Here is an 18,696-nt window from a genome sequence, read left to right on the forward strand (position 1 = left end):
ATTTTTTTATGTATGACACGTACCTACGTGAAAACAAACTCGTGTCGAGACGTGTGTAGGTAATTTGTACAGAAATTCCCATGCGTTTCAACTCCACACTGAGATACGGTTAGACATCTTGTCCTTAAATTACGAGAAACTGTATCGTTAAATTTTAAAACACCTAAGCAAAAACGACGGATTCTAACCGAAGCAAAACTCGATGATATTGGTGCAGCGTTAGAACGTTCTCCAAACAAACCTCTACGCCGTGTTTCACAAGAGGTGGGCGTGTCAAAATCATCGGCACATACAGTCACTAAGCTACTAAAATTAAAACCATACTCTTATAACACAGGTTAGTGCTCGTTTTGCAATATTTATATAAATGTCTGCATATGTCCATAAAAATAAGCGGGCATTTCAGGCCGCAAATGTCGGCATCTCCGTCAGTGCCGCCCGCCATGCTTCTCCCGATCTCTCGGCTGCAGATCGAAATGGACGCACGTATTATCCATACCCTTCCTCAGTTTAAAACACCGGGAGCATTTAAATGCCCCATACTTTGCTCCGTGGCAGTTTGAGGTGCTTTATCATTAACATATTAAAATCGTGTAGGCTATGCAAGGTCACGAGACAGAAGAAAAACCAAGACAAAGCGCTTTCTATTCAAGAAAATAATAATTGGATAAAATTGTCCAAGCAATTTTTGCGTTAATGTTTCACATGAGAAATGAGAATTGTTTTGACTTTTTTGGGACCCCTTAGGCTTCGAGCTCCCGCCCGCCTCTGATTTGACGTATTCATTCAAATTATAACGTTAAACTAGAATATAAAGCCAGATAAAATAAATGTTTTAATTTTATTGCCCAAAAAAATTAGCCTTTTCTATCTATCTCACTTCCATTTATTACGTTTTTCGTATCAACCTCATAGGACGCGAGGCTCCTATATGCGCGAGGCCCAGGGTGGTCGCCCACTTCGCTCACCCCTTGCTACGCCAATGGTTATACAACCTCAAGGCATCTTCGCCTAGCAGAAATTCAAATATTTCCATGCGTAGTGAAATATAATGGCCGTTGGCAACACTGACAGTAGTGCTCGCCGTCTACCTGCAAGAACTACATCGAGTCTCACGGGTCTTCTTAAGACCCGGGTAATAGAAAAGCCTGTCAGGCATCGATGCCTGTGCACAACTGTGACGTGAAGCTCGCTTGCGCAATTTCGAACACCTGGGCTTGACGTGCATGTTGCATATTATTGTAGGCGCGCCTCCTTGCAGACGGGTTTTTTTCTTGGTCTTGTGCAGGTCTCTAGTTCTGTGTGCCGAGTTAATCCTGACAGACAGTATAGTGTTAGAGTCTTAACCAATGAATGAATGAATTAGTTTTAAAGATTGGTAAAAACTTCCTTATTCAGAGATATTTTATTTTTTTGTCATAAGTCTGTCTTCAATTTTGTTGTAGTAAAGGGCATATCCCCGTATTGTGTGACTGGCCAATATAACCCATGTGCTACAGTGTTCATAATATTAAAATCAATCAATCTTTTGAGATTTAGAATCCATACAATAGAATGGAAAAGAAATCTGCTGAAAAGCCACGATTTTTCATGTAGAAAAGAGATCAGGAGAGAGAGAGAGAAAACGTTCATTAAAAACTCACATCTGATTCTATATTTTGCCAATAAAAATCATGTTTTAATACAAAAAGGTCTCTAGCACACCCCAGTAGCTGCTTCTTGCAGGCGAACGAGGCTCTGGTGCCTGAACACACTGCCTGGATAATCCTTTGTGGGGTTGTGTTGTCCTTGTGTATGCTGAGTGCCTGTTTACAGCCTCAGCTTTTAACCTAGTTAGGAGATTATAGTTCTCTAAGCTAGTTTAGTTTTAGTTTTTAAGTAATGATTGAATGTATTAGTTTTAAAAATCGACTGACGAAGTTTTTAACTGACATACGTGGCCTGTCTAAAAAGTATCTGACTTTATGCCGGGAATAGAAAGTCACTTGCCCGGTATGGTTCACGTTCTAATCCCTTTCAAAGTATCCCCCTTGGGATTTCAAATGCTTAGCCCAACGAGTCTGCCATTGCTGGAAGCACTACTGGAAGGCCTCTTTTGGAATGTGTCTCAACTCCACCGTCCCGTAACGCATAATGTCCTCTCGGCTGTCAAAACGGGAGCCTTTCTGTGGAAATTTTAGCTTCGGGAACAACCAGAAGTCTATCATCTCTAGTTATCACGGTGTTGACAATCTCTGCATCCCTGTTGACAAGTCTCCAGCATGTCTTGTGCGAAGCCACGTCAAAGTTCTCGCTGTTCCAGCAAAAGCAGCTTTTTTGCCTCTACCTTGTGCATGCCTAAATCCTCCCGTAAAGTTGAATACACAGAATTTTTGCTAATACCAATGTCATCAGCAGTTACCCTGACTGTCAAATGACGATTTTCCATTATCAAGGACCTCACTTTCTCAACGTTTTCTGCATTCCGGCTTGTTAATGGCCTCCCAGAACATTGATCACTCTACACCGCCGATGTGCAGCCATTTTTGAAGCGGTTGTTCCAGTTCTTTATTTTGGCAGTATCGCCAAATGCCTGTTGAATCTTGCGAATTGTTTCCTTTTTTTTTTTTTTGTCTCCCCACGCTTCTGGCAAAACTTGATGCTCCACTCACTCAGTCATCCTAGCGAACAACAAAATGCGACATTGCACAGAAACACTACCTCACTCGTCAGTCTCTTATCAACTTATGGGTCCAACACGCCCAGCAACATACGTGCACGTGCATGAAGGTTCCCTTCACCTCTGTGCCGAGTGTAGCCAACCTATCATATATACAAGGTGTGGCTATTAATTTCCAGGACTGCTCTAATAACACTAGAACAGATGATGTGAAAAACTTACCCTTTTAATATGTTTCGAAGTAATCCCCACCTGTCGTAATACACTTCTGTGCTGGGCTGTATAAGTTGCGGAAACAACTTTTAAAGTCCTCTTTCGGAAGGCTCTTCAATGTCGACGTCACTTGCTTCTTGATGTCTTCAACATCCACAAACCGTGTTCCTTTCAGCATAGTTTTGAGTTTTGGGAACAAAAAGAAGTCTGCGGGGGCCAAGTCAGGAGAGTATGGCAGATGATGCAGCTCTACGACTTCATGCTTGGCCAAAAACCGCTTCACTGGCAATGCAATGTGGGGGTGGGCGTTATCGTGCAACAGACACCAACTCCCATTCTGTCGAAAACGGGGATGTACTCTGCGAATTCTTTGTCGGAGTCAGGCAAGAACTTCTGCGTAATACTGTCCTGTAACAGTCGTGCCAGGTGGAACAAATTCATGATGAATCAGTCCTTCACTATCGAAGAAAGCAATTAACATAACTTTGACCTTTGATTTTTGAAATAGAAACTTTTTCTGTTTAGGGGAGCTGGGAGACCGCCATTCTGCGCTCTGTCTCTTGGTTTCAGGGTCGTATTGGTAGCACCATGATTCGTCACCCGTTAGTATCGAATCCAGGAAAGCAGGGTCAGCGTCAGCGTTGTCAATGTGTTCACCACACGTGTCCATTCTGTGTTGCTTTTGTTTGTCCGATAAACAGTGCGGAATAAATCTGGAACACACCTTGCGTTTCCCTAGGTCTTGCATCAGAATTTGGCGAACCACCTCTTTGTCGATGTTCAGTTCACTGGCCAGTATTCGAATAGTCAGTCGCCGATCCGATGTTACAAGCTCGCACACTTTCTCAATTGTTTCAGGCGTACGCACGGAAATCAGCCTTCCGGTGTGGGCGTCATTTTCAACACTTTCGCACCCGTCCCGAAAACGTCCATACCATTCAAATGTTCGGGAACAGGATAGTGCTTGCTCACCATACACTTGCTTCAACATTGCATGTGTTTCTGTCGCACTTTTGCCCAGTTTGAAGCAGAATTTGATGTTCACCCTTTGCTCCATTTCTACACTTCCACAACACCACTTCACCACTTCGACAACAACACTTCACCAGATACGTTTCGACGCGTCTTTCCCAGCCAAGCTCTTGTCTCCAACTGGCGCGTGCTTCGGGGTGCCTGTGCAGATGTACTACCTACCGGATACCAGCAGCACCCCTCTCGGGTGAGTGATCGGTTTCGTGCTGTGACATCAGTCCTGGATATTAATAGCCACATCTTGTATTTTCCGCGGGAAAAGAAAAGGTCGGATACTTTTTAGACAGGCCATGTATTGTATTTTCTTGCTGGGAGCCTGTCCTCAATTTTCTTTTAGTTAAGCTGCTTTTCCATGTACAGTAAAACCTCGTTAATCCAAATTAAGTTGACCACTCTAACGAAAGTCCGGATTAACTGAAATAACCTAAAAGAACAGTAGAAAGTGCATTAAATCTCCATTTATAGCAACAAAACATGTTTATTATTGTGTATTAAAAGGGTATAGGCCAAAAATAAACTATACAGTACAGTAAATGTAAAGCAATACTGTAGATACAATGCAGTACGTACATACACGATACCCATATTATGATGATGTGCCCAACGGACCTGGCTCTGCATCACTCGAAACTCTTGCTGTGGAAGTTGTTGACTTTTAGCCACATTTAAAACCTTGCATTCTGCTTTTTGGGGGGGGGGAGCTTTTGCCTGTCCGGATTAAGCTAAGTCCGGCTTATCGGGGTCCGTATTAACGAGGTTTTACTGTATTGTGTGCTGGGCACATACAGCTTTGTGCCCATAATAAAGAGATCAGTCAATGGGGGACTATTACTATATTAGCGCAACATCGCCCAGACAGTTCCTGAGACAGACAAGGCTAGTGTTACAATGGACACCACAGGTGAAAAGGACCTGACAAAAAAGAGAAATGAGATGGAATTCTTGTACCTGTGGTTCCAGGAATAGAACGTGTGTTACAATCAGTGGTGTCGATCAAGGGGGGGGGGGGCATTGGGGGCAGTTGCCCCCCCCCCCTGCAGTATGCTAAACCTTATCTAACAAGGTAAAGTAAACTGTCCTTACACTCCAGTTTTGGAACCCAATCATCGCCACTGGTTACAATGAGGGTGATGTTGAAAGGTACCGACAAGTTGTGGGTTCTAGCATGCCCTCACGAGGGGTGATTTCATTTCGTTTTGGTATCAGGTCCAATTGACCAATGCACCAATTCTGGAGGGTTAATTGGAGACTTGTCTCCTGTGCTTCTTTTAAATGTATTTTAGTATTATTATTAATTGTATTTCCATCATTCCTTAGTATCCGTATACGCCACCAACATCTTATTATAAGACTAAATTAAAAATATATTTTAATTAAGTTTTAATCATGTTATCCATTTTTCTTAATGTTGCTTTACACAGACATTAGTTTTCTTTAAAAAATTTTAAAAAAAGTTTTGCTGTCATAGTGTTGTTTTCTTCAGTGACTTGATTTTGAAAAAAAATCAATGCCTACACATTTGTCATGTTTCTAATTTTTTTCCCTCTTTTTACAGCTTTGTAGATGAATATGACCCAACAATTGGTAAGTTTACTTGTAGAATTTAAGATTATAATTTAACCACAAGTAACATATTTATCTATTCTTGAGCTCTGTGCAATTTTTGTAATTATCTATATTCACTGTGTTCAATTAATAAGTACAACCTGTGTTGTATGCTTAGGTTGGTTTAACGTACTTTTCAGTGTTCAATATATATGTATCTTGTGCGATAATATTCGTTAACAATTTGCACAAAATTTGTTTTTATTCTACATAAAATGTTAATATGCTCACATTCTCTGTACTTACGCATACATTGTTGCAATAAGGGAAGGTAATCTTCTGGGGCTAGGAAGAAGTTTACATAAAGATACAGGACATTTTAAGTGATATAATGCTATATGAGAACAATTTGGGAGTATTTGATATCATTAATAGAATGTGATGTGATGAGTTTTGTGACTCGGTAACTAGCCTTTGTTATTTTAAACTGGAATTATAAAAGTATCGGTATCGGATGGAATCTGTTAAGGTATCGGAATCAGTATCGGCTCAGCCCTAGTATAGAGTATACAGAAGGTCGATCCGCGTATATGTGTCCGATTTTGAACTGTCACCCCTGTGCACAGAATCAACTGATCCAAGCGGTTAAAATCGTGGGAGGACGGTTAGAGCCTGTAGTATCGTGGCACTATCACGAGTGTGTGTTGTGTGCATCATGGCTCCACAGGTGAACCGTTTTTGGGAGGGGTACGTAGTTGCACTTTTCCACGCCAAATACTCGGTGTCAAAAATTCAGAAAAAGTGCAAAGAACATGGATGTGCCTTGGGTTCGACGACCATCAAGAACATAATCAAGCGGCATAAAAACCTCGAGGTTCCAGCTATTCAGTCGCCCACCAGGGGACGAGGAAGGGAGCGTGCACTGCAGTGATGCCACCCATGTCTCGGAAGCTGCATCGAATGGCACTAAAGGAAACCTCCCGACGCAACGTGTGATGGCCACACGACTCCACGTGGCCCAGTCAACTGTGAACCACACCCTGTGTGAGAAATTAAACCTCCGGAAGGATTTAAAAGCCGTGAACATTACCTCAGTGAGGCCCATCGGTGTAAGGTCTCATCACATACATCTCGTTCTACTAAGAACTTTCTGCCACATATGGCGACAGACATCGACATTCGGGGTATTCCATTTCACGATATACTGGTGAAGTCACCGGATGCGAGTCCTATGAATTTCTGTGGGTTTGGTCTACTGAAACGGGCAATTTCCTCTCATCGTGTCACCACTCTCCGGGGCCTGTGGAAAGCCTGTCAGGAGGAATGGCAGAAGATTCCACTTCCTGTACTTCATCGTAGCCTCCTACAATGGAAGTTATGGTGCAGGGCTATTGCCAAGACAGATGGTGATCACATTGAGGCCAACTGATGGTGATCCCGTGGATTTTCATAAGGTAAGTGCTAGTCCAAAATTGGACACACATACGCGGATCGACCTTCTGTATTATATTCTTCAATGTACAACTACTGCTTGTTATATCCACGACTTCCTGGTCTGTTAGGATTGATATGACTATATGAGTTCCCAAACGTGATTTAATTTTGTGTGAAGAAAGCTTTGTTGGGAGACCGAAATGTGTCCTGCAACAAGGAAATAGTTTGTGCTTGAAATTTTGTAGATTCATTTCAGTTTTAAAAGACCAGTTAGTGTTTTTACAATTTTAACACCTGTACAGGTGGAGATGCAATACCTTCAAACTAAAAATGGGATGATGAAGTCTTCTTAAGTATTTTTTTATCCGAGAGAGGTAAAATGGGTGTGTATTTCAAAATAAATTGTCACATCTTTTCTGCAATCATTTCCTCTTGTTTTGATAACATTTCTGGTCTTATGTTTAATTTTTTCTGTAACAATGTCACCTTTTCTGCAATTATTGTACTTCCTTTCCATCTGATTTTGTGCCTTGAATTCAAATACAGTAGACTCGCGATTATCCGAGCTAATTGGGACCGAGACTATCTCTGATACGGAGACACTCGGATAATACGGAGATAATGTGCTAATAGGTCGTAATTGACGAAACAACACTTAAAACTGTATAGTAATTATTTATTACTAGTACAACATAAATGAGAAGGTTACTTTTTCAAAAAGTCTTTCATGGTTTTTTGGACTAACCTCTTTCCTCTCTTTGATGCTGCGATGTAACGCCAACGCTGTAGGAAGAGTAGATTAAGCGGCGTAGACTCTTCTTGCTGTTCAATGTAGGCTATAGCAGCTTCGATCGCCTTCAGTTCCTCAGAATGTGATAATGTGACAATCGGACGCACCGACAATGTAACGAACACGTGCAGGGCAGAGGGTGACTTGACTCCAACTTACTAGTAAACAAGCAGGGGATGCGTTATGAAGTGCGATGTTTTCCAACCACTCCCTCGGTTAATCGCAAGTCTACTGTAGCTTACACACACTAGACAAGGATGTGAAATTGTGAATTAATTATTTTTATTATTATTTTGAATCAAGTGGTAATATATGATATTATTTTTCTTCAGAGGATTCCTATCGTAAACAAGTGGTGATAGATGGAGAAACATGCCTCCTGGATATCCTTGACACAGCAGGACAAGAGGAATATAGGTATGTTTGATAGATGTTGAATATAAAGCAACCTTGATGAACATAATGTAAAGAAATTTGCATGTTTTGACATACATATTCTATACTCTGTCCTGGGTATTTTTGGAGGAAGCGAACGAAAACAAGTCTGCGCAAGTAGTGACGCGAGACGGATCTATCAATGAATATGTGAGGGAGAACGGGATTACATGGAGGGGGGAAGCAACTGCAGTTATCAGCCTTCGCTACCGTTATGCGTGGCCCTGCTCCACAGATTCTGGGGATAGAGTATATGAAGCACAGATGAGATTGTGTTTTATTCTAGAGATAATAAACAGTATCAAAATCAGCTGTATTTCTAACAGTACTAATTTAGAATGTATTTAGTGACATCCAAATAGAAAAGCTAATCATTAATAATAAGCGATAAGCTTCCTGAAACTTGTACATTACTTATTTCCTTTTCTTGCTTGTAGCATAGTTTTTTTGTGTATATTTACATCACTTTTGTACACTCTTGTTCACATAAAGTGGCACATACTTAAACTGCTCAACCCTATAAAATATGCCAACTTTATGTGAACAGGAGTGTACCTGTTTAAATAAATTTACGATTAGATTCTAGATGAATAATTATTTGATAGAATTGATGAAGATTCATTGATGGAGTTTGTGTTTTTAGTCCATTTATGCACAGTAAGGTTAATCGGGATGACCTACAGTTTAAAGTGGGATCCGAACCACTGTATGCCTCCACCGGGTATCGAACCCAGGACCCCTTGATTACAAGGCGACGACATTACCATCGGCAAGGCCCTAATTGATTAAGGGACTTGCAGAAAGGAACACTGTGTTCATACTAAGGCCTGTGGTGTCAGAATTATGAGTCATGAACATTTATGGAGAAGCAGTTGACCATGGTCATATCTGTAGCATATTTAAAATTTCGTTTAGGGAAGAAGGTAGCAGTGTCATTCCCTCACACTCCATTATTGTGCTCAATTGTACTGTGGAGAATTCATAAAATGTAAGATACTTTACATAAGAATTATGCACACACAGATGATGAACCTTGTAGAAATTTAAGCAACAAATACAGGTTCAACCTGGATCTCTGGCAAACTGTACCTTTGCTCTACCAACTTCGCCTCTGGAATCACTTTTTTCGCTTCCACAGTTTTTACATATGTGAAGTTTTTTATCAGTGTGTGTTTCCTAAATATTGAAATCGCAACTCCCAGCTTGGAGCTATGCAGGGTGTCCGACAAGTCCCACATCATAGGATAAATCATAGTACTTGTTCAATATGACTGCCTCCAAGTTCTAAACATATTTGGAGGCGGAACTTCATGCTATTTTCAATGTGTTGTATTGTAACATATCGGTGGTGATTGCATAACACTTTTCCTTGATCTACATTTGTACAATCTTCACACCTCTGCCCGGATGACGTCTGTTAAATTAATCAGCCACTGCTCTCTGTAACCAATCCTCATGTCAGCACAGCAAAATGAACTCAATTTGTTTGCATGATTCACCTAAAAACAAATAAATGAAATATTTTCTGAGTTTGCCTATGATGCAGGACTTGTCAGACATCCTGTATATTGGCTTAGAATTTAGCACACTTTGTAATAATTTAAGGAATTGATGATATTTTTAAAAATCTTTGTTACATAATATTAGATAACCACAATTTCCTATCATTAAATAAACTTTAAGTACAAAGTTCATTGAATTGTTGGTCTTGTAAATTCACCAATAACAACTTTAGAATCACAAACTACTTCAAATAGATTGTCCTCATTCTAGAAAATTTAATTCTTCATTAAAAAGAAATTTTAAAGAATTCTTTGATAATTTTCATTGTTGGCCAGAACATACCTTCTGTCAAAAAAGTACCGGGAATATGTAATTTAATAGGCCCACGCAAATGATTTTTTTTAAATCTTTTTTTCTGTAAGTTGGTAGCTCTGTACTTAATTACTATGCCAAACATGATCGTGATCTGTCAACCAGTTTGTTTACAGCAGCAGGTTGAATCAGTCCACTTCAGTATGCATCACGATTTTTAGAATGAACGAAATTATTGATCAAAGAGTTTGCCTTAAATTTTGTGTTGCGAACAGAATTTCGTGTGCTGACTCGCTAAAAAATATTAGAAAAGGCTTATGGTGAATCAGTTTTATCAAAAACACGGGCTTACAAGTGGTACAAAGCGTTCAAGGAGGGCAGAGAGATCATGGAAGACATGCCTCGTTCTGGACGACCTTCGACCTCGTCAACCAATGAAAACATCGAAAAAGTGAAGGAAATTGTGCTCGATAATCGCCATTCCAGCTTAAGAGAGATAGCTACTGACCTTAACATCTCTCACGAGTCTGTTCGTTCGATTTTGGTGGATATTTTGGGCATGAGACGCGTCGCCGCACGGTTTGTTCCAAAAGAGCTGAATTTTCTTCAAAAACAGTACCGTGAGCAAATCTCTTTAGACATGCTGGATCGTGCCAATTCTGATCCCACATTCATGGAATGCATCATAACTGGTGACGAGACGTGGGTTTACGAGACTGACATGCAAACAAGTCAACAGTCATCAGAATGGAGGACAAAAGATGAGCTGAAACCGAAAAAAACACATCAAAGTGCTAAAAAGTCAAGGTGATGCTCATTGTTTTCTTCGATATTCGTGGTTTAGTGCATCATGAATTCGTTCCAGAGGGACAGACTGTCAATAAAGAACACTATTTGGCTATATTGAAGCGTTTGCGTGAGAAAATCCGTCAGAAACGGCCAGATTTGTGGAAGATAAATTCGTGGATTTTACACGATGATAATGTGCCATCACCTAGAGCGACAGTTGTGACCGAATTTAAGGCCAAAGACACAATAAATACCATCGAACGTATTCACCAGATCTGGCCCCGTGTGACTTCTTTGTTTCCAAAACTAAAATTGCCGCTCCGGGGTACCCGTTTTGACTTGATTGAAGCCATAAAGCATAATTTGTGGAAGGAGCTGAAGGCCATACTGGAAAGCGCCTATAAAAAGTGTTTCCAATACTGAAAAAAAATGCTGGCATATGTGTGTTGCATCAAATGGGGCCTACTTTGAAAGGCGACAAAATAAATAGTGATGAATAAATGAAAATTGTGCATTTTATTTAACAATTCCCAGTACTTTTTTGACAGAATATATTACACTAACAAGAAAATACACATGAATGCACGAGCTAGACCTATTTTACAGGGGTCATTCAAGGTTGATCCGAGACTTTTATTTCTGGGGAAAAATTGGAAGGTCCTACAAGCACCAAACTATGCCAGTTTTTCAAAGGAATTCTCCGGAGCATCTAGGCACAGCTGCTATCATTGTATCAGTTCCCTAAGTCCTTTGGCAAGAAAGGAAGTTCACTGCTGTTGCAGATGCTGCAAGACATCTTCATCTGTCTTCAATTTCTTCCCTCCCATATGCTCTTCAAGTGGCTCAACCAATGTGATAATCACTGAGGGTTAAGTGTAAGCATGGAGCAAAACCTTTCGGAGAGTTATTGCTGTCAAATTGACCATGTGGGACCATGCATTGTCATGGTGAAAAATGACATTTGCAGGCATCATCCCCAGTCTTTTATTGCGAATGACATTACGTATCGCATCCTTCATCAATGTGCAGGAATACTGGGCATTAATCATGACCCTTTCCCAAAAAATTTACATAGAGAACATGTCCCAGTCAGACTAATGTGTCCATGCGGTTCATTCATCAGCAACTAACGTTCTACGCCAAACTGTTGACATCATTCGTACATTCTTCCCCATGACATCGTTTGTTCCCCATATCATGCTTGCAATATTCTCAAAAATTTCAACTGGCTTCAGGTTCTCCTTCACAAGGAATTTTATCATTCACTGCTGTGCATGCATAACTACATCGGGGTGAACACACAATACTCATGAAGGATGAAGGTACATCCTCAGGCAGTTACATCGTTCTCCAGCTATTTACCACTTTTTAATTAAAAAATGTCTTGGTCAACGTTGAACGACCCTTGTGAAATACATGGTGTTTCCGGGCTGATGATACAAACTTTCAGGAATGATGGAGAAGGGCACATGTATCAATTTGAGATAAGGAATCCTGGTCCGGAAACGACTTAGTAGAAAGCTATAAGCGAAAGTAGAAAGCTATAAGCGAAAATCGGTGTATGAAGATGTAATACTTTTATTACCTGCACAAGTTTCACAAGCTGCTACATTCACAACAGTTGTTCAAAGTGGTGTCTCCCAGCTTCGCTGCAGGCATGACATCGTTGCACAAAGTTCTGGCGTACGTGTTGGAACAACCCTGGTGTCGTTCGAACAATGTCACAGACAGCGAGAATTCTTGCCAGGAGATCCTCTTCAGGCTACTCCAAGGGAACGCCAGAACTTTGTGCGACTATGTCATGCCTGCAGCGAAGCTGGGGGACATCACTTTGAACAACTGTTGTGAATGTAGCAGCTTGTGAAACTTGTACAAGTAATAAAAGTATTATAACTTTTGACTAAGTCGTTTCCGGATTGGGTTCCTTATCTCAAATTGATGCATGTGCCTTTCTCCATCATCCCTGAAAGTTTCTATCATCAGCCAGGAAACACCCTGTATAAACATGTCTAAACCAATCAATTTATACAAGTTTTAATATTATGTGAATCTTCCAACATGGTTATTTCCTTTGTATAGTATATCGGATGAAAATTCATGTGTACTTTAAACATAAGAAAGCATAATCATATTTATGAACATTTTTTTGGCATTGTAACATTCGTAATTTGATATAATTTTAATGCATATTTTCAGTGCTATGCGAGACCAATACATGAGGACAGGTGAAGGATTTCTCCTGGTGTTCGCCGTGAATAATGCTAAGTCTTTCGAAGACATCAGCATGTACAGAGAGCAAATTAAGAGAGTTAAGGATGCAGAAGAAGTACCAATGGTCTGTAAGTACCTTGCCATTTATATCATGATGTTTCTCTTCCATAAACTGATTTGAAGATTTTCAGAGTTTTGCTTCTGCAGTTGTCCCACAAATATAACCCAATGTCACATACTATTCCCAATCGTTAGGACCATTTGAAGTGAAATCACCATGAAGTTGCTGACTGTGTTACAGCTGGGGTGACCCATTTTCGAGCTTTTTTGTTGGAGGGGGCGGATCATCCTGGCTCCCATACTGACATTCTATTTCTTCTGTATATTTCATTAACAGACAAGATCGTGAAATTTCAACACATTCCAAGTTCAGTGAGCCATTCAAAACTTCAAGTCAACTGCAAAATCTTGCCTGTTTAACCTCTGGTGGGTGGAAGTGACATCATATCTTGCAGTTGATTGATGCGTAGTTCTGTAGCAGCAGTGGGCAAATACAGATAGGTTAGGACTAAGAAACATGCACATTTGTATTCTCTATTTTGATCTGTACACAGGCCATTTTTCTTGTAGTCAACATGAATGAGAAAGTGACATTAACAACTATACATACCTGGAATCCTTTACAATCCTTCAACGCAATCTCCTGCTGCTGCGTGAATACATTTCCAAACATCTGGCAGTCGTTGCATGCCATTGATAGCTCTAGTTCGTGCCAGTGTGCGCAGAGACCGTCCCGTGGCGGATATGATGCTCAGGACGTCTGGAAAGCATTTCCCCCTCAGCGGTTCCTTCATCTTAGGAAACAAATCTAAGTCGCACGGACTCATGTCAGGAGAATAAGGTGGGTGCTCCAACACCTCGTACATACATACAAAAATACGCCGATCATTCTCCAGCAATCTGCGAAGTGCATCAAGGTGGTGTGGATCTGTTGCCGTGCCATGTTCTTTCGTGGCTGATTCACGACCACTTTCAAATGCCTTGGCCCATCTGGCAACAGTACGATACGGTAAAGCATGGTCCCCACATGCTTCATGTAAGCCCTTGTGAATTTGCCGTGCATTCCTTCCACATGCAACCTGAAATTTGATTAATATTTGCTGTTCTTCATGCATGAACATTGTTCAGGGTGGTATTATACATACACTTCACTTTAACGTCTTCTAACTACCACACAACAGTACTATTCAGAACCAAACACCTACACACGATCCGTAGTACAAGACTAAACAAGACCCGATCGTCTTTGGTCCCAGCTACAAGTGACAAGCGTATACCAATGATTTTGTGGCACACGTATGGGATTCGCTTCTGGTTTCTCTTCAAGATAGTCACGGTAATAGTTACAATGCCAAGACTGTATTTTATGTAGCTCGTGTAGTGTCTTATATTATTAAAAATGTTCACATTTTTAAGTCCATATTTAGCTCCATATTTTGGTGAAAATAACTAAATACGTATTTACATATTTAGCACATTTTTACTACATATAAATCCATTGCCTGCTTATATACCATAAGAAAATTGTGTTGGACAAAACGTGTCACCCCATAAGGTAGCGAAATTTGTCAACATTATATGTACTCTTTACACACCATGTACCACAGACTACAAATCGGCAGCATATGATTCAGTACCTACAAAAATTACCCTAGTTTCCCACTTCTTGCTTCAAAGCACATACATGAACAAAAGTTTGCAGACTAAGTTTCACATGACCACGATGCAGGCAATGATAACTAAACTGTAAATCATCAACCCTGAGACCTTCTGTAAACAAACCGGCTCACCGATTCAATGTATCACTGAACACGGAGACCTTCCCGCACGCGTACAACTCGCCATGTTGAAAGTGGCACTACTTCCTTCCTGTTCACATGATTATTTTTAGAAAATGACCAATGTTATAAAATATCATTATGTACACAAATCTGTAAGCTCATTGAAAGTACAATGCATATTCCTACAAAATGTTCACACTTATCTTGCCTTGCCATGTCACCAAGTTATTTTACGAAGTGCACTATATTTGGCGGAACAAAAACCGTTGCTTGTCAAAGTTGCCAACTGCAATAAATTTACGAACTTTCTTTGTCTTGTTTTGATCATCATCATCAATATATTTATTGGACTTGTATTGTGTATTGCTGTTTATGCCCATTATATATTTTATTTACATAAGATACAATTTACATAAAATCTACAAACAAATTTCAAATACACTCCTATCTATATCAAACCTTTGAAATATACATTACCATGTTATATCATTTTGTCTAAAAAAATGCAAGTAAAATATATTCAGTTCGCATGCAAGAAAGAAACCAAATTTATTGGAAATGATTACTGGTGCAAAGAGTTAACCATAAAGGTGAAGCAATAAGTACAAAAGAAAGAACATTGGGTTTAAAGTGAGACGTCATTTGCAGCAGCGTATCCCATACTACAAACTGGCTGTTGTTTTACCTTACGTAATGAATCCTGTAACAACGCTGGATTTTCGTGTGGATTATTTTACTTCTATGAGTTTGCAATGCTTTCTGCATGCACGTTGTTTTGTTTACAGAAGGTCTCAGGGTTGGTGATTTGAACTTTAGTTGTAAGCAGCTGGAAGTTGAGATTTGAGCGTGCAGATTTCAGCACATGTAAAGCACACAATTCGCTGATTCGTTCATCAACAGAACAAACAATATTAGCATAGGATTCCAAAACCTAAAATATATCCTGTCACAAAGTTTACCATATAATGCAACAAAGGATTGAAGAAGATTATCTTCATTCTGGTCTTTAAAACTTAAATACAAAATGGCCCGAAACAAAGTAATTCAATTAGTGAGTACTAGTGTTGGGCAATATATTGTCCACATAATATATTGCAGTATTGAAAAATTATCATCCGGCGATATCAACTAGATGATACTGATAATATTGTCACGATATCGTGTCTGTGATATATTATCACAATATTTTGATGATTTATATTGTGTCGGTGATATATCATCACTATATTTAGCGATATATATCATGGAGACGATATATCGCCAATATCACAATATGAAAAAATGTCTTATGTGTGACAATATTTTCTTCGACATATCACGATATCAAATTTCCGATATTGTTCATCCCTATTGAGTACTTAATGCTTTTGGTTACCTTTTTTTGAACCACATTGTACTTGAAACTGATTGTGCGGGCACGAAAACTTGATTACTGTGATTTCTCTTGCAGTGGTTGGTAATAAGTGTGACCTTCCTACAAGAGCAATTGAAATGGTGCAAGCTCGAGAGGTTGCTAAACAATATGGAATACCTTTTGTGGAAACATCTGCCAAAACTCGAATGGGAGTGGATGATGCCTTTTATACGTTGGTACGGGAAATTAGGAAGGACGTAAGTAACATTGTCATCAGAATTTCGTATTCTACTTGCATTTTTGTTGAACTAACCCTCTTTTTCAGTCAATCAAGTACTTAGTGTTTTTTACATTATGTATGTATGTATATAATTAAATTCAGGAACATAGAGGCATCATAACAGATGAAACTTTCATCGGTTTGATAATATTTAATTTTTAAAAGAATATATTTGTTTAATAAGGACGATAAGATCAATCTACACTAAATTTCTAGGTGAAAGTACAATAATGTTGGGGCATAAATGTCAAGAAGGGGTACAAGGATGGCCCACCTCCCCCTGGAAAATGAATGTCAACCTAAAAGTATATATTTCACACATATTTGATTTCAGTCACAGCCATTTACATTTATTATTATAATGGGGATGCAGGAACATAATAATTTCAAACTAGTGATTTTAGTCATGGATAAGAACTGTTCTGAGTGTGGCATTCCACATCGTTGGTTTTGTATGGCACGTCTTGTTGTTCATAGTGTGCCTGCAATGTGATTGCTTTTCCCATCTCCATGAAATCCACCAAAATGACCCCTTGTTGGTCCCAGAAAATAGGTGCCATGACTTTTCGTGCAGAAGGAGTTTGCTTGCAATCTTTTGCATTTTTTGGTGAAAGCACACCATTGCTTGCTCGAATCATACTCTTCGCACAATTCTCGTCAAATTTCGGCAGCATTATGGCCTTTCGTGTTAAGAAATCGAATCACCAGGCATACTTCTCAACTGGTGGGATTGTGTAATTGCGCAGCCATTTTAACACACTAACTCGCAGGATAGCAACAGCTGACTAGGGAAAATACAATTGCTAGTTCACCAATGAACTAGTTGATGTTATTGCGCAGGCATGATGTGATCAGTGTTGCCAATCATCATTATCATCCTTTGCCGTTTCCTGCCTGTGGCTGGGTCGGCATAGAAGTTAAGCCTCTCCATTATTTTCCTGGTCTTCCACCACTCCTCTCTTTCCATGGTGTTCCAATCTTGTCCTCTTCTCCTAACACACTCTTCTATTTCCTCATTCCACTGACATCTTGGTCTCCCCGTTGGCCTTATTCCCACTCCTTGTGCATTGTAAGCTCCTACTGGTAGTCTTGTAAGCTCTTCGTGTGTCCAAACCATCTCATCTGTGCCTGATCAATTCTGTCTTCAAGCTTCACCCCCCCCCCCCCCACCCCACTGTCTGTTGGATCTCCTCATTCCTTATTCTATCCCTTCTAGTCTTCCCCAACATGCTCCTTAAATATTTCATCTCCACTGCCTGCATCTTTCTTTTGTCTCTCTCTGTCTCTGCTCTGTATGTAATTATTGGTACATAGTATGTGTTATATATTACCTTCTTGCATTTCATAGGTACATCCCTGTTCCATATTAATCTTCGAACGCTTTCATATAGTCCACCACCCATTTGTCCTCTTCTGTTTACCTCCTCATCTATTCTTCCACTTCCCTCGATTATGCCTCCTAGATATTTGAAACTCTCCACTACCCTCAACTCCTCCGTGTCCATCTTTATTCTTGGTTCATTTCTGGCTCTGTTTCTTGTTGTTATTAGCACCTTGCTCTTTTCTGCACTGAATTTGATTTCCTTATTCCAACTATCAAGCGGTCTCTGTACTACTTCTTCCTTGTTCCCCCATATTACTAAGTCATTAGCGAACAACAGGGCCTTCATCTCTTCCTCTCCTACGTTCTTTCACACCTCTTCGTTAATTGCATCCATTGTAATTATGAAGAACAGTGGAGAAAGAGCACTTCCCTATTTTAGTCCATTACTTATACAGAACCATTCTGTTCTTCCCACTGGCATCTTCGCACAGCTCTGGTTGTGCTCTGCACTCTACACACTATCTCTTCTTCAACCCCTTTCTCTGTTAGACCCTTCCAAATCTTTGTTCTGTCCAATCGTAAGCGTGAGAGTTGCCAATCATTTTTTATAAATAATTGGCCCTTATTTTTTAAATGTGCCTCGTACTACAGTAAAACCCTGTTAATCCAGACTAATGACCGGTTTATCGAAAGTCCGGATTAACTGAAATAACCTAAAAGAACAGTAGAAGTGCATTAAAACTCCGTTTATAGCAACAAAACACGTTTATTATGGTGTATTTAAAAGGCATAGGCCTAAATACACTATACAGTACAGTACAAAGTCTTCGGGAACAGAATTTCATCAGTGGTTGCTTTTCTTTGGGAAGTTCTCTTGTTGACTTCTAGCCACGTTTAAAACCTTGCATTCTGCTTCTTTTTTTTCCTGTTTGTCTGTCCAGATTAAGCGAAGTTTAGCTTATCGGGGTCCAAAT

General features: G+C 39.8%; 1 protein-coding gene across 1 annotated transcript in view; it reads left to right on the forward strand.

The window, feature by feature from the left end:
- Positions 1–18,696, forward strand: part of Ras85D (GTPase ras-like protein 1) — a 75,162-nt gene that overhangs the window by 47,347 nt on the left and 9,119 nt on the right. Inside the window, exons 3-6 of the mRNA XM_083115383.1 lie at positions 5,460–5,488; positions 8,006–8,090; positions 12,909–13,051; positions 16,215–16,375. Of these exons, the coding sequence (XP_082971509.1) occupies positions 5,460–5,488; positions 8,006–8,090; positions 12,909–13,051; positions 16,215–16,375 (418 nt within the window). The remainder of the gene's footprint in view (positions 1–5,459; positions 5,489–8,005; positions 8,091–12,908; positions 13,052–16,214; positions 16,376–18,696) is intronic.

Source organism: Lepisma saccharinum, chromosome 30 (assembly GCF_977018435.1).
Source record: "Lepisma saccharinum chromosome 30, izLepSacc3.1, whole genome shotgun sequence".
NCBI lineage: Eukaryota > Metazoa > Arthropoda > Insecta > Zygentoma > Lepismatidae > Lepisma > Lepisma saccharinum.